Raw genomic sequence first — 18,119 nt, 5'->3', positions numbered from 1 at the left:
GTGGACATTTTTCGAACGAATATCAACTGTAGGCTACATGAGTGACGGTTTAAATTATAATGTCAAAGCTATATGACATACGACTCTTTCATTATCTCATTCATCTCACAAAAGCTCGCTCAACGTTCACCTAATACAACTACTCAACACCAGATGGCGTTATTTTATATAATTTTAAAATCACTTACTTATTACAGGCGAAAAGGGCTAAAAAACCAGTATAAGTAAGGTCTAATTACGCATGGTTTGTTACGGATCTCACGATCACGTTACACTGGTGTTTTCGAGACCTCTACACGCCTGCGAGTAGCTAACCGTTGGAACTTCTTTCCATTCGACGATATAGGGAGGGGACAGTGTAATCGGAGTGTTTTATCGATATTTGTGTGTTCAGTTAGGTATTGATATTTCATTACCGTATGTTTTAACACATTTAGATGATACTTTATTTATGATTATAATATAGGTAGTGATAATCGTGATTGTATGAAAAATAATATGTAGTACAGTACAACAAATATCTAACTAGAAATTTGTTTCTTATTAATTGACCAACTAGGTTGTTAATGTGAACATTAAATATATCTTAAAGTCAAACAGATAAAATCATAGTTCTTTAAAGGTCTATTAACTCGGTATTGCTGTTATTTTGTGATAACAAATCTGCAATTACTTACATAGGTAAGTATTCGTCTTTAACAATATATTTACTTGTAGCAGCATTTAAGGCCAATCTAGACGGGACAACCTGATTAAATTGTCAAATTAATTGTATGGTGTGAAAGCATACATGAAACTGGCTCATCGATCCCACTTGATTTGATTGTAAGATTGTGACCTATCAAATCAGGAAGGGGGGCGGCAAAATTCCAATATTTCACGCTAGTTTGCGTGGTACGGAACACTTTTTATTAATTAAGTGAGCCCGAATGTCACTAATAATTACTAAATTAGTAACTAAGTTTTAGGCGTGTGGACGCTAGATGAGATGTATGGCAATTTTATCCCCAGAAATCTTTCTCTAAGAAATGCTCCTAGCAAATGGTGCTATATTTTTGCGGAAACTAATTTTCTTGCCCAGTAGCATTGACCCATTTATTTTTAATATCGGCATCTTGTGGTAACCTACAATAATTAATAATAAAGAAATAGAAAATATAAAACGTTTATTCATGGCACATTGCATGCATTGTACGCATAAGTGCATTAAGTACCTAGTCTAATTATATTAACGATGAAAATATGATGGGTGTAAAAAACAAAAACGTATGTAAAGGAATACGAAGGTTTGAAAGGTTACCATGAAATGACCCCGACTTAACTTAGTGCTTGATGACCAGAGCTGCCATATTTACTAAGACATTGATTATCCCAAATAATAATTAGAAACGTGTCTAAAATAATAATTTATCACAGAACCAAACATCAAACTTGAAATATCGTAACTTTAACTTTATCGATATAAATATCGACATTGCGCAGCATCTGAGTAGCGAAGTTATTTGACATTTAGGATAGCGAATATTCCAGATAAACGTAAAGAATAGTGACAAAGGATTGTGAACTCTAAGTTCTAACTGATAAAATATAGATTTACTTAACGAACATTCCTAAATAATGCAAAATAAACAGATTTTTCGTATTTATTGGATTATATTTAAATAAATAACCACCGGTGATAGGAAATACCTCCACGTGAAAGATTTTTTAAACCGCTGTGATTTCTGCAGCTTAATACTGCACAATACGGCATTTTAAATTTAATTATCAATTTTTGTTAGACGAGCGTACGTACTACGTGAATGTCATTCGAGCATGAAGTTTACACAACAACTGAGCATAGTCTGTGCATAAAGTGAGTCGGTCGCTACTAACTGTCGGATAGACGGGAACGCCCACTTGCCATCTCCATCCTACTCCGTGAGAAAGACATATATAGTTTGTCAAATGACTGTCTCATTTCAAACATAGACAGAGAGAATCATACTATCTTTGTCTTACACTATTACTAGCACCCAAAAGAAAAGGATGAGTATATTTTTTTTCGTTCCTATTAACTGACAAGATTTGCTTGACCAACTATAATAAACACTTTTCTTTTTTTTTTGGTAACTTTAATAATTTATTTTAAAAAGAGTTTAGTTTTAATTTCAATTTGTCTTACCATCACTATTGGGTATATTCTGGCTCTGTTGACTGCTGGCGGTACTCCTCGAACTGTCCGTCGACTGGTTATCAGTTTCGTCCTGTGGAAAACTAAGCGTCAGGCTAACATCAACTCTCATACTGTGCCATAAGGCATAATTTACAAAGGATGCTTTTGGGCGAGTTAAGGTGGCATTATACGATACGTGATTATTCCCACTCCACTAAGGACGGTTGCAGTTCTTTATTCTATGGTTGCAGTCCTGTTAACACGTCGAGTGCCGGGAACCCGCTCGGCGCTATATACACGGTGTAACATGAGGATACCGAATAATTTTAACAGCGTATTCCTGATCATATTTAAAGACTAAAATGTCCTTTAAACTTTTCTGTAACTTGCCTAGTTTCAAAGTTAATACCAATTTTTAAAAAAAAAACAAGTTTTTATTGTTACATAGTGCAAAACGCATTTTTGATGTCGATGTTGCCACTGTGGGACTTAGTCTAAGTAACCGATAGATGTCAAAAAGTGACAAATAAAACTTTGCAAAAACTACGTTTTACGAAGAAAAAAAAGTAAAAGTCCATTTTAAGTGACAAGTTTACCAATAATATTTACTTTTTATGTAAAAAAGTAAAAATACATCCGAAAAATCGAAAAAAAAAAAAAAAAAGTTTTTTGCGAATTTGACCTAAATATTACATTTTTTCCTTCTTTTGGCGTCAGAAAAGCGTGGTTAAAATCTTTCGGTTTCCTCGTTAACACCTTGTAGAGGAGCTCCAATATTACCAAGAGGCCGAGAGCGTAGACCCCCATTGCTCCTCGTTGTTGCAAGGCCTTAGTTGATATAGTTACGCCACTACACACAACATTTAGTATTTTCAGGATTTGTGCCATTTTCAACCAAAAGGGTACTTATTGTCGCTTGTCAGTAAGGCGCTATTTCCATATAGCTTCAATTAGAAATCAACCTTATCAACAAGCGACAATGTGGTACCTTTTGGGTGAAAACGTCACATTTGTTGCATCCTTATTAACATTTTGAATGTTTGTTTCCTTTCTTTACCCCCTTATTCATAAAACTTAGCAACCTCTTACAAACCTTTGTCTCTTTCTAACAAAACGAAATGTCAAAATGACGGATAGGACAAGCGATTATCAACGGTTTATATAACATTTAAAACTTTCGCGTTTTGAACACTTTATCACATTTAAAATCGGGTCTATCGCGAATTCATTTTGTTACCTTTATTTACCGACGTTTCGACATAGGTTTCACTGGTCGAAACGTCGGTAAATAAAGGTAACAAAATGAATTCGCGATAGACCCGATTTTAAATGTGATTTAATATATCAACGGTTTGTTAGATTTGACAAACTTACAAATAACGCCATTAGTGTAGAATACTTTTTAGCAGTACGATATTTAGGTACAAGAAAAAACTAAAACACTGAACTAATCTATATCAACGTCACAATAGACATAATAAAAACAACCACTAGCATTACAAAATTGATCCTAACATCACTGCCTAGCATGACGAATTTAGAGACGATGATAATATTACGTTTTTTAAGAAATAAAACTATGAAAACGGATTATATCGCGTATATTGAATTTATAATACATCCCGACGTTTCGAACCGTTTACAGCGTTGGTGGTGGTAAGGGTTCGAAACATCGGGATGTATTATAAATTTCATAGTTTTCATAGTTTTATTTCATGAGTAACTATCGCGGTAACCGAAGACAATATTACGTTTTAAAGATTAATAGTTTTGACCACTGATTTCGTGTTTTAGACTCCCAGCAAGGAAAAGTCGATATTTCAAATACCATGTTGATTTTTTACTTTTTTGTTTACACGGGCATTATGAGATACTTATTTAATAAACACATTAAAATTAACAATTTGATCAGATAAGTTACATTTTGTACGGTAACGCAGCAGAAAAAAGATTTGCATACAAAAATCAGGGTCACGCCATTTTTGTATTTTTCTGCTGCGTTACCGTACAAAATGTAACTTTTATCTGATCAAGTTGCTAATTTTAATGTGTTAAATGAATACTTATGGATAAAATAATGCTCGTGTAAACAAAAAAGTAAAAAAATCAACCTGGTTTTTGAAAAATCGATTTTTCTTTGCTAGGCAGTCTAGGGACAGGGACACGAAATTAAGTATTTTAAGTTGATTCACCCAGATATAGAAAATTGGGAGAAGCAAATTACCTCCTAAGTATTTAGTTCGATTTTCTGGCATCTAAAGTTACCTCAAGAACCTAACCTATCTTCTCCACAAACTATATTTTGTACTACTGAAATGAAGTTAAGTACGAGGAACATAATATATACAAGCTATACATAACAATACAAGCCACATACAAATAACTACAAGCAAGCAGTATGCGCAAGCAAAAAGCAATGAAAGTTTACAGTGATATGGCAAGCTTGAAAAACATGTGACACTTTATATAGAAGACCTACCTTAAATTCGCCAGTTAAAAATCGCCGTCTACATATTTTTGCACAGAATTTATATATACTCTTTTGTAGTCGCCATTGCACATATCTCAAAAATATCATAATTGGGTCATTCTAATTTTTCATGACCATTAAGCTATAATCTATTGCCATAAAAAAGTATGATAGATATTAAATTTGTGTATAAAAATTGTATTCCCAAATTGTACCCGAACTTTAAAATCGTAGGAATTTGTTGACCAAAATTCATATATTAATATTGATTAATGTAAAAAGATAGTAACGCAGTGGTAAATGCCTTATACCGGGAGACAATCAAGGACAGTGTATTAATGTGATTAAGAATATTTACAGTAGTTATTTATTGAACAAAGCTATCCGGATCGATAGCTTAATTAAGCCTCTTTCTCCATCCTAAAACAAAGAATTAAAATAATGGCCAAGTATTCTAAAATATGCATTTTACGATAAAGTGACAAAAAATTATGTATGACGAAAAGTAGAATGGCCCAACTAAAGCTTTGACAGTAAAGGCGTTTTCATACATGAGTGAGATACTCGACATGTCTGCCAACTAGGGAATGAAACCGGTTTTTAATTGTATGAAAAATCCGGTTAATAGACGGTTATTTACCGAAATTTCATACAAATAACCGGTTTGCATTCCCTAGCTGGCAGCGTCTGTAATAAGCTAAAAGCAGAAACGTCTACTAAGGATAATATAATTTTAAAATAAGGGAATATTATACATTTTTCAGATAGGATTTAAATGGCAGGCAATCGCTTTAACCAACTGAACCAAAGCGCTGCTTCAACTCACTAGCGCGAAGAAATAGCTTTAACTACTTTCCCTTTAATTTAAAATTATAAATAATTTGGGCTAACAAGCATTTTTTTACAATATTAGTAACAAAAAGCACTGCTTAAAGAGAAAACGAAAATTATTTTTTACAATTTATTTTACTAGTTTAAAACTGACATAAGATGACTTTTTTAGATTTGGAAATTTTAATGTTATTTCTGCTCAAAATCACGAGCTCTATCGATCCTAATAGGAGAAAAAGTGTTCCAGAATTTCCATACATTTTTTATTAACTCCATTGCGTTACCGTCATACGACATCTATGAAAAATGGTAATGGAATGGAATTTAAAATCTTGGTAAACTTTTTTTCTTCTACTAGGCTCGAAAGAGCTCGTGGTTGAGTAATATTAACATAAGAACTCCCAAATTTAAAAAAAAAATCCATTCTCAATCAAAAGCGTACTTATTGTCGGTTGTCAATAAGGCGCTATTTCCATATAGCTTTAATTTGAAATCAACCTTATCGACAAGCGACAATATGGTACCTTTTGGTTGAAAACAAATAAAGTCTAGTGTGTAATAAAATGGCCCAAGTAAGTCGCAATATCAGAGGCCAGTTTCAAAAAACTTGTAAGTATAACTATTTTGAATGTTCTGAAATAAAGTTTTTTTTTTTATAAACAGCAACACTCTTAACTGTCCACACTTAAACCTTATGCCTTTTGTAATAAGGTTTACCGATGGAATGTTAAGAGCCCATCGACGTGCTCACTAGCGCCACTGCTAAATAATGAGGGCTATCGTTTTTTTTGCTCACCAGTTGGCGCCTCTGTTGATGGTGGTCCAAAAGACTAAAGAACAGCTGTCAGTCATTGAAGTGACAAGTGACATTTGACATTTCGAACTATGGAAAATACCACCATCTACACTAGCGCCCCTAGCGGCGAATTCATACGCGTTAGCCCTCATTGAGATTACGATAGAGATTTAAAATGGGGGCCGCTACGTACTGTATTTTGTATTTAAGTACTTTTTGAATACATTATAATAATTTTTACGTTGCTGGATTTGTCAATCTATGCGTCCGAAGTTAAAACGGCCGTTTTTGTTTTGAGTTTGACTTGTTTTGAGTAACGCTATACCATATATAATTGTCTAATTAAACCGCACATGTACCTCTAGAGCGATTTTTATGCTACCGTAAATAAGGATTACTTTTACTTATAACTCTGTTCTAGTGTAAGTGACTTGTATGTCTTTTATGAGAATAAATATCTTTTAACCTAGTTCATAGATCGACGAATCCAGCAACATAAAAACTAGTTTGATTGTATTCAAAAGGTACTTAAATAGAGTAGCGGCCCCCATTTTAAATATCTATCGTTAAATTTAAATAATCACAATTATTTAGCAGTGGCGCTAGTGAGCACGTTGATGGACTCTTAAGGGGCCCACTGACTATCAGTCCGCCGGACGATATCGGCCTGTCAGTTAGAACAAAAATTTGTCATTTCCGAACAACACACACACCATTCATGTACACTAAACAGACCTGTAACGATTGTTATTAATAAACTTTCAATTTCATTTTTTTTTTTCAACATACAGGCGAATATCGTCCGGCGGACTGATAGTCAGTGGGCCCCTTTAACAGTGTGGGCGATGGTACCTAACTTATAATACAAGCTGCAGAATATTTCTGTAAAAAAAACAAGCGGCCATGACACCGGCCCCTAACAGAATGTTAAAAGTATGGATGAATTCGTTGTTTCTTTATGCAAATATTATTGGACATCACATTAGCTTGTTGTACCTCACGACTCCTCATAGACAATTTTCCCGAAATCCCAACAAAGGACGAGACATGACGCATATGTATGACGTAAGATTGGGTACAACGCCCTCTCTTGATCGAATAAGAGACTATACCAAAAAGTTTGTTTTGTAGCAACACTGCTTTCATGTGGTGTATTCCCATCAATACCCGTCTTAATACGTGGGACGGGGACAAATGGTATGTGACCGTGGGGGACTGTATCCGCCTCGGTTACGTGCGGCGGGGACAGGAATACATCGTGTAAGCTTGATATGGCGTATCCTTAAATAATTATACGTATTTATGTAATGAGTATTATTTTGGTAAGGTCATGTTAATTTAAAAATCAACTTAAGGCACTGTTTGCATTCCTTGCAAATAATTAGTATTAGCGAGATAAAGCAAGGTGAAAGAATGCTCGCTTCAGATTATAATTTTTCTAACCTCAAAACTAGTGGTAATTAACTTTTTCTTCCGAAATGCTAGGGTTCCTATGATATCTAATATTGCAGTAATATGTAAACATATGTAAATAATACGTTAATGATACTATAATTCAGTGCATAGTTACTCAGATCTAATTATGAAGGAAAAAAGTTATCACTACTTTTGAGGTTATAAAACTTTCTGAAAAAAACGGACTATACTTATAACTGAACTTGAGGTGTTTAGCAAATTTGTGAATAAAGGTATTAATTCGAAATATAGTATACAACAATTTTACAGCTGAAACAGCCAATCACCTTACTCTACCCAAAAATTGTGTAGTGTAATTCTAATACATATATACTAATGACGGCCCTCCTCCAATGATTGGCCCTTTAAACCTTTTTTTAAATAACAGCAGTGAGTTTCCTACGAGGGCCAATCATTGCGTAATTTGCCCTATGTGTATATGTATAATTTGTCAAAATTTGAAATTCGCTTTTAAATTCAGGCGTGAACATCAGCCAATGGTTCGCAAAGCTGGGCTGATCTTGCTTGCAAGCAGTTATGAATGTATTTTCTAAGCCAAAGCATAACACTTCTTTGGCACTCGGGTAAAAATGGCGTATTATCAAGTGGCTCCGCGGAATTTGCATTTGGAACTGAAAAATTACCTAAAAATTACTTTAATGATACCATGGTTATATTTTAAGTTCGGAACCCAACTCATAAAGCCATAATGTATTCACATCGTGCAGTCAATGCAATTTAATTTCATGGAATCATGGCATAGATAAAAAAAATTACATTATTTTACGTGTCTTTAGTATTTTTTGTCTATGCATCCATGGAATTGCTGAGAAATCCCCAAAATAATATCATGGTTAGATTTTAGTTTCGAAAACCAAACTTAAAGGGACCCACTAATTATTAGTCCGCCGTGAGATATCAGCCTGTCAGATAGAACAAAAATTGGACAGTTCCGAACAAATGACAGGCCGATATCGTCCCGCGGGTTGGTGATCAGTAGGCCCCTTTACGTATTTACATCGTGCAGTTAATTCCAAAAAGTATGTTAATTTCATGTATATAGATTTAATAGAACACTGCCTACGTTAAAAAAAATTTTTCTTCATATTTTGTTTCTAGGGGTTCTTAGCCACTAACAACATAAAGTTTTTTTATGCAGTCTTTATTTATTTTTACGGAAGCACTCGGGTAATACCTACATACATTTACGACGTCATACACGAATTCCTTCGACTCTTAAATATCCTAGTTATTTTATGTGTACTTGAGTAGCCATACTCTGAGACACTAATTTGTAAGCCATATTGAGCAACAATTGCAATGACCAACAACGAAATCCCAAAATTTCGGTGAATCATCTGTCGATGGTATCTACCGAACAGCAGATATTTTTTTTGCGATTTCGGGATAGACCCTGTAGTAAAAATTTATCAATATGACCTACATATTCACTTCTGCATAGCTAATCAAAAAAATAACATGTATTTACCACGCCTTCAAACTTTTTAGCCCCTACATAAACCTATGTACCCACACATTTTCTTACCTCAGAATCATCCATAGAACTGCTGGTCATTCGTCGCCGCGACGCCCCTCTCTCTGGCGTGGTGCCCCCAGTCGGCGTACTGAAGTGATTCTCATCAAACGTTAGTGCCTCTTCTATCTCTATTTCTATGCTATCTGCGTCTCTTTCATCCACTCTCCTTGTTTCTACTTCGGCGTTTTCGGTTTCTTCTACGCTTGTAGCGGTAGCTTCTACATTTGAGTCTCTTTCGTCCATCTCTGTATTCGCTCTTTCGCCTTCGGCGTTCTCTACATTTTCAGCAGTTTCTTCATTTTCTGTATCAGGTTTCGCTTCTGATTGGTCAGGTGTTACACTTCTTCCACTAGCTTCGCCATTATCAACATCTAATTGGTTCCCTTCAGCGTTCTCTGATTGGTTCGCTTCCGCATTCTCGGATTGGTTCGCTTCCGCATTCTCCGATTGGCTCGCTTCCACGTTTTCTAATTGGTTCGCTTCAGCGTTCTCTGATTGGTCGTTTTGACTAGAGATCGTATCACAGTCTTGAGCAACATGTTCGTTGTCTACATCTCTTTGTCTAACTTCGTTCGCGCATACTACATCATCTTCCTCCCTTAAATTACTATCACAGGTATTACTTAAGCTAGATTGAGGCACTTCGGGGTTCGAATCCCGGTCTAGGGAACGCACGGGGGATGAAAATGGCGTCACATCTGTAGAGTTCTCGTCGCTCCTATTGCTATCCTGTTGAAAAAACTTAAAGTTGAAATCATTTGAGATGAATGTTTAATGGTTCGTCTTGGAGAAGTTTATATTTTAAATTCATAGTTATTATAAATTCATCTCAAATAAAATCAACTCTACATAGTATCACAGAAAAATATTCGTAGGAAACCAACCGTATTTACTTTTAATAAGTAATATGACCGTTAGGGTAAATACTATTTTTTCAGTTTGAACGACTTACATTTCCATTGTAGCCGTGACTGCTGTCATTTCAGTACAAATTTACGTGTAAGTTTTAAATCATACTGACATAACTAGTACTATGCCAAGCTACAATAAAAACGTAAAAGGAAAATGAGCTTAATTGTATTGCGCATTAAGTCCATTTTAACGTAAATTGTCTATGATAAGTGAGGACAACACAATGTTTTTTGTTCTTGTTTAGGTTGAGATCAGTTTTCACCAGATTAAGCTGTAGTTAGTCTGAGCGCGAAAGCCCATGCTGCTGAATTAGTATAATGTCAGCTCTTTCGTTTTGTCTAACGTCTAAATATTTTTAACTCTTTAGCAACATATATTTTTTATAATCTTTTTTATATTACACATAAAATATGATTATTTATTACAATTTAGATAAACAAAATACATAAGTAAATATTAATAAGGCAAGTTTAAACGTCAGACAAAACGAGTCATAGTGTTAAATAGGTAACATGAGATGGGAATTAATAATATGCATATAATTAAAACAAATTAACTATAGATTATGGTAAACCCCAGTAGCATCATAAATATTACCAAATGTGACTGATACAACTTAAATATTATGTAGCTTTTAATTAAAATTACTATTTGAACTGCCAAAAACATATGAAATACTTTTTTCGTCTTCAGATAATCTTCTCCATTCCTGTAATGTCCTATTAATGAATAAAAAAAAATTTAGAAAAGAAAAGTGTCTTAAATGTTACTAACATGCTGATTTTACCCCTAAAACATATCGAGAATCATGCACTATGGATATTTAAATGTATTTTGTATACTACATAAAACATTCATGCATAGGTATCCGATCATACTGAAATAGACTGAATTCATACAACAATAAGAGTCAAAATTCTACAGCGAAAAGCGGGGCATGACACGCAATATTTTACAATTTTAAATAATATAAAGATGAATTAATCCTTTTTTTTTTTAAGAGTTGTTATTAACCGTTTTGAAGCAATAATTATCTAGTCAATTTTCAAGCTATGTCAGGTGTCTTATACGCTGTGTTCTTCTTTTTTTAATTTAAGGTTCCCTTCAATAAGCATGTCGGCAGCCTTAAGATGAGGGGAAACGGAAATACAGGAACGTTGCCCAAATACTAATGTTTCGATAAATTATTCAAACAACTTTTTTTTAGGTTTTTCCCAAACACACATATTAACAAATGCTATAGCGTTTTTCCGTTGTATTTTTTTTTTAACCGGTTGTAAAATCCAGCTTTATGGTCCACCCATGCGAAAATAAAAATTAGAAGGAGTTATCAACCAAGGTTTATTGAATGAAAGAATAAACACGGCGATTAAGTTCCCTTGGAAATTATTTAATAATGATATATAATGAAATACGAATTTCAATAACATATAACAATGAAACAATCGTAAACGAAGAACAAACGAACGAATAATAAAAGTTTCCTTCTTTTCATGAATCGCAAAAGCCCATAAATAATAAATAAATGACCAAGTCGAAGGAAAGGCAATGCAAGAATGTTCTAAGCGTATACAGAGTGGCTAAAAAATAAGTGCATTCCCGTTCCCAGCGAGGGTTTGGGATTATACTGAGCAACTTTTACTATGGGACCAACCACCAAATCACGAAAAAAAATTTACCCTCCCATAGAAAATGGACCAGCCAAAATGTATGAAACAGCCAAATTTCTTTTAGCGATTCCGTGGTTGGTCCCATAGCAAAACTTGCTTAGTATAATCCCAAAACCTCCCTGGCAACGGGAATGCACTTATTTATCAGCCACCGTGTATAGATAAAATGTTTTCAAATTATATATTTGTTCTAACTTTAAACATACTTTAGAGATAAAACAACATTTAGATAGAGTATAAAAACTGTAATACGATATTATGAATTTTGATATGAGACTAATAATGTCCTCATGCAACTCAGAGAAGCTGTAATGGAAAAACAGTTTGGTTTGCACCCACATACAGGGATACATTACCTCAAAAGATACCGTACACTTTACTATTCTATCGCAGTAAGGCCAGTAAAAAACATACATCAAACGTCCAGCGATTTCTGAGGCCTCTCTATAACTCACTAGAACTCTATTATCAGTATCACACTGATGCGGATCCACACAGTGTAAGCGAGAGAGCTATGCATGTGTAATTGAGTATAACGATGTCTCGCTCGCACGCCAGAGCGCCAGCGAATCCGCATCGACCGCATCCAATATAAAGATCACAGAGTGTGAACCCAGGCCAAATTGAACCCTATTCCGTTAACATAGCGTACCTGCGCTCGCTGCGTGCTTGCGTCGTCGTGCGAGATATGGAAGCGCCGCTGGAACTCCGTAGCTGCGTTTTCCATGCGCTCGTTCTGCGATTCTGTGCTCATGTTACGCCTGTAGTAAAAAAGGTTTTATTTATGTTTATTTAACATTTTATTTATGTTTATGTTATTGCACATAACACAAACATACATTAATGGCATGATTTACTAGACAACAATGGGGTCAACAACCTATATTTATAGATTTTTAACCCTCAAGAATTTATAATCGTAATATTCTCAAAGTGTTTCATACCATTGCCTCCGATGGATCCGGCTTGTAATCAAGGCAAATCTCCAAAATCTAATATTGCACCTATTATGACGAGAAAGGTATTAATGAATGTGGAGGGAAGTACGAGGAGAGGAAAACCGAGGAAAAGGTGGATGGACTGTGTGAAAGATGATATGAAACTAACGCAAGTGAATGATGAGATGACGGGTGACAGAGATGTATGGAAGAAAAAGACATGCTGCGCCGACCCCAAGTGAATGGGACAAGGGCAAGCGAATGATGACGTATTACAATTTGGTGCCGTGACCAGGATTTCGTTAAAACTATCTGGATCTGGATAATCACAGAACGATCCAAATTTGGCTCCGAAATCCACGTTCTTGGGGGAATCGAGGATCTCAACTAAATACCAGTGCGCGCATCGGTCGTGGAACGTCCTGTAAAGGTTTGCCACATTTACAGTCTTCTTAATCGACAAACGGTGACTGGCAATAGGTTTAATTGAATTTAGAACTGGCGGTCACTGTCAGACGGAAAGCATGTGCGGGCCGGCATTCTAGAAGAGGCAACCATCAGTACTAGTCGAGGGGTACCGTAGCCCACACATCTGCTACGCTACGCCCGATTTGATAAAAGAGTCGTAAGATTCAACTTGATGCAATAACATCAGGCACACTAAGTGCGTATTGTAGAAACGTCTTTTGTGACGTTTTCACTCGCAAATGGATCGGGCAATATGGTTCACACGAACTGTGCGTCTGTTCGCACTATGTCTCCTAGCTTGCTGTCAACTAATCACCCCATCCCCAGGGGAAACAACAGATACTTACGTAAAGCCCACACTAGGACGCTCCCACTGAGTGGACCGAGCGACATGGTTTACGTAGTACGTGCGTCCGTTAGCGTCCTGACGTTCCTCCCAGCCCGGCGGCAGCGGGTCTCCTCCCACCACCTAAAACAAATATAAAGAAAATTGATATAGATCGATAACGTATAGTATTTTCAACAAAATCGCTGATAGACTGTCCTCCTTCATTAAGAAGCTTAAAGAGCAGTGAATATTCGTTTTTTGTCGGTAGGTGTTTTTATTCTTATTTTATTTGAGTCATTATGCATGGACCCGCTACGCACTGGACCTATGACTTAGTCAAGCTGTATTTGGATGCAGAAAATGATTAAAACCTCAATTTTGTATGTTGTACGTAGAAAATTATGAATACCTTCAGCTATGAAATATGCAGTCAAACACAGACAAACGTCCAATTATTAATAAGTAATAAAATTAAACATTCCAGCCCACTTAGCATGTCAGATTAGTTTTGTTATATTAGTTCAAGAAAAACTAAAGCACAAGTTACCAGTTTCACCACAATACCTCGCAGGCAATCGATAGTACCCTCATGAGTTTTTCGCGTCTGTATTTTCTAGCTATTGAATAAGCTCACTCGCTCTGGCTCTCAGTCATGCCAGTACGAGCGAGATGCATGCGAGTGAGTTTACGTAGTCGCTAGCATAAACGGTCGCGTCAAACTCAACAATATTGCGATGGTGCAGCCACACTCTCAACAAGCCAATTAACCAGTAAGTAAGTAATAAAATAGCTATTGCTTTCATACATTATGCATGAGAAGAGTCAGCCACCATAAGCATTAAGCTAGGTCCACACTGTGCATTATTTCATTTAACAGGGACATCCGATATAGCATCAACAACTAATATGGTAAGTTTCTTCCATGTGGCTTTTACATGCAACAGTTAAATGCATTAATTTAGTATCCAAATGGATCTCAAAACTTAAAACTATGATACTCTGTGACATAATTCCATAAATTGTGTAATTGGCGAAATGATCGATACACATGATTTATTGTTTATATTCTTTTAAGATCCACATATGGAATAGACAATAGACCAAGTTAAAATATATATGTGGTATTTTCTATAAAAAGGGACCTTATTGGCGATGGCGCTTACGCCATTATTAACGATGCTCCGATATAAATACAATGCCGCGCGACGCTGTGCGGCGAAAGCGCCATCAACAATAAGGTCCCTTTTCATAGAAAATGCCCCATATAAAGTTAAACAAAAGCGCATAATGTGGACATAGCTAGGTCCCGTATGAAAAAAATGTAAACATACAACGAAATCGTCATCCCCTGTCAGGTCTTCAGGCCATTGGACCAGCTCCCAGGGCTCGCCCGTGGATGATGGGATCATCATCTGTTGCCAGAATTACGACAACTATAATGGAGTATTAAGAAAGTGAATGACCAATTCTCCATACAAACGTAGGCCTCGTTTTCCTTTGTCGATATTAACATTTTACACAATTTGATGTATTAACCACAGCTATTAATTATTCACTCATACAATACAATAATCAAACAAAATAATACAAACGAAGGGGCATATAAAATTTTGTAATTTTTTTTTTCATATTGTCAATATTTGGAAAGGAAAATGGGGACTACGTTTATATAGACGTGGTCATCCACTATCCACTTAAATGCAATAGATCTTGCACGCCGGAGCGCGAAAAAATATCTGACACAATCTTATTTTCCAAGCATAAGTTAATTTTCTGCACAAGATGTTACTGTAGGTAGTCTTACAAATCTTAATTACAATGTTTCGTAGCAACACTTAAGTGCTGAATGAATGAGAATGTATAAAATAAGTTAAATTTAACTTTACAGGCTACTTTTAAAGCCGTAATCAGTTATTTAGCACGAAAAATGGACGTATTCTTACACACTTTTATTAAAATTTAGCTTTACTGCGTAATAATTGTATGTTAAAATTTCTTCGATGGAAGAACACAAATTCAAAGAGTTTATGCTATTTATTAGATTAAGGTCTCGAGAAGTACTTGATAGACATTTTTTTGCGAAATGGTACGGAACCCTTCGTGCGCGAGTCCAACTCGCACTTGGCCTGTTTTGAGAACTACTATTATTTTAAAATACAATAACTTATTGTTAGTACCATGCATGTAATGTTATTACAAAATAGTAATATTTAGGAGACAGAAGTTGAAAACAGTTTGTCTGTATTTAACCGTAAATTCACATAATCACAAATTAAATTAACTTTGGGAAACCAATTAGTAGAGCAAGTTTATAAAATTAGAGTGAGTACGTTTTTGTCTTAAATGTTTTACAGTCAACTGAAGTCTTATACGATGACTTAAGATCCAAAATCGTACTGACCTCTTGCATGTTCACCTTCGAGTTGGGTTCCATATCTCAGTGTCGTGTGTAGTGTATAGTGAACCTTATTACAAGAACTCAAGGTCTACGTTGGTACTGGCCGGCTGTATGTTGCCGAACGAACCGGGTCATGTACCTATATTGAATCTTACCACAAACTCCACACTCTAGTCATAGTCAGAAGCACAGATTTAATATGATGACGCAAATACCACGAGTTGTATTGAAACCAAGCGTGCCGACTTTTTCATACAAAATTTACGCATAATATAACTTTAAAATTACTTATCTGTGATAGGAAATATGTTCTTGCCTTTGGGTGCTCGCAATTTTTGGGCTATTGCAGTAAATTATCATGCAACGAAGCATTTTTTAAGTTTTTACGGACGTCCGGCTGCAACAACTGACGCGCGTGGACTGTAAAGAGCGACGGTTAACCTCGACGCTTGGTCGGGGTTCGGACACGCGAAGTAGATGCATTTGCGTCACCTATGGTATATTTATTTCTGTGGTCAGAAGTCTTCGAGAAGTCGAAATTGCAGTCAACATAAATTTTATACCGAAGATATAAGGTCCAAAATGGCACTAACCGGCTGTGCACATTGCCGACTTGCGGACTTGGCTCGACCATTTTCCAGTCGTCTGAGCGAGGCTCCTCTCTCTGTACCGTATCCTAATGCAATATGCACCTTACTACACGGATTTAAAGTCCACATTGGCAATAGCCGTTCATATTGAGTGCAAATTTTTACCATTAACAGTGCAGTCAACACAACCCTATAGCGACGATATAAGATTCAAAATGGCACTAACCGGCTGCACATTGCCGACTTGTGGGCTGGGCTCGACCATTTCCCAGTCGTACGGTTGTAGCTTGTCTCTGTACCGTGTCCTAACACAATATACTCTGAACCTTACTACACGGATTTAAAGTCCACATTGGCAATAGCCGTTCATATTGTGTGCAAATTTTTACCATTAACAGCGCAGTCAACACAACCCTATAGCGACGATATAAGATTCAAAATGGCACTAACCGGCTGCACATTGCCGACTTGTGGGCTTGGCTCGACCATTTCCCAGTCGTCCGGTCGAGGCTCCTCTGTCTCTGAGCCGTGTCCAACGATCGCCATGTACACTTCTATGTGGCCACGGACTCTGGAACGGGCACTGTGGACAATAATACATTGGTTATATACATATAATTAGCTCCATGCATGAATTTATTTTTATTTTTGGATTCATAATTTATATCGTTGGAACACCGGAAATGATAAAAATACCTTTGTAAACCTTAACATTATTTTATTAAAAAAATATTTAAAATGTTGAAAATTTTTGAGCGGTTGAAACGCTCATAATTTTTGGCGCGAATTCGACAGAGCGTGATGACGTCACACGTTGGGCGGCCCAACTGACGTTTCACTAAAACGTGACACTAATCTGTCGAACGCGTGACGTCACGTGGCGTTTCGAGCGTTTCGCTCACTAGCTTTTCGCGGGCAAATTTTTGTACTTTTTATTTATAATTTTAAGTAATTAAATGGTAATTTAAAAACGGAAATGCATTTGTAACATGATATAACGGTAAAAAACATCCGAATAAAACATATTTCGTTCAAATATAAACTTCATGCATGAGGCTAATTATTTGTAACGAGAAAAATCTTTGAAAAAACGCAATTCACAAAATATAAAGTTCTGTAAATGATCATTCATGCTATTCATTACCACAATTACTTTTACTATTACCTAACAATCTTAACAAAGACAAAGAACCGTCAAACGTGAATTCGTTGACGAGTTCCGTTCTGATCTTCATCACCAGTTTCACGTCATTACAAGTATGTTCAATATATGTATTTGTAATAAAAAAAACCGGCCAAGTGCGAGTCGGACTCGCGCACGAACAATTCCGTACCATTACGCAAAAAACGGCAAAAAAATCACGTTTCTAGTATGGGAGCCCAACTTAAATATTTATTTGAATCTGTTTTTAGTATTTGTTGTTATAGCGGCAACAGAAATACATCATCTGTGAAAATTTCAACTGTCTAGCTATCACGGTTCATGAGATACAGCCTGGTGACAGACGGAAAGACAGACAGCGGAGTCTTAGTAATAGGGTCCCGTTTTTACCCTTTAGGTACGGAACCCT

General features: G+C 35.9%; 1 protein-coding gene across 1 annotated transcript in view; it reads right to left on the bottom strand.

The window, feature by feature from the left end:
• Positions 1-18,119, bottom strand: part of LOC134749608 (E3 ubiquitin-protein ligase Nedd-4) — a 45,669-nt gene that overhangs the window by 13,806 nt on the left and 13,744 nt on the right. The window contains exons 5-9 of the mRNA XM_063684627.1: positions 16,999-17,131; positions 13,580-13,701; positions 12,479-12,587; positions 9,254-9,973; positions 2,165-2,246 (exon numbers count right to left, since the gene is read on the bottom strand). Of these exons, the coding sequence (XP_063540697.1) occupies positions 2,165-2,246; positions 9,254-9,973; positions 12,479-12,587; positions 13,580-13,701; positions 16,999-17,131 (1,166 nt within the window). The remainder of the gene's footprint in view (positions 1-2,164; positions 2,247-9,253; positions 9,974-12,478; positions 12,588-13,579; positions 13,702-16,998; positions 17,132-18,119) is intronic.

This window comes from Cydia strobilella, chromosome 18 (assembly GCF_947568885.1).
Source record: "Cydia strobilella chromosome 18, ilCydStro3.1, whole genome shotgun sequence".
Taxonomy (NCBI): domain Eukaryota; kingdom Metazoa; phylum Arthropoda; class Insecta; order Lepidoptera; family Tortricidae; genus Cydia; species Cydia strobilella.
Note: the sequence above shows the minus strand (reverse complement) of the source record. Positions and strands in the feature narration are given on the sequence as shown.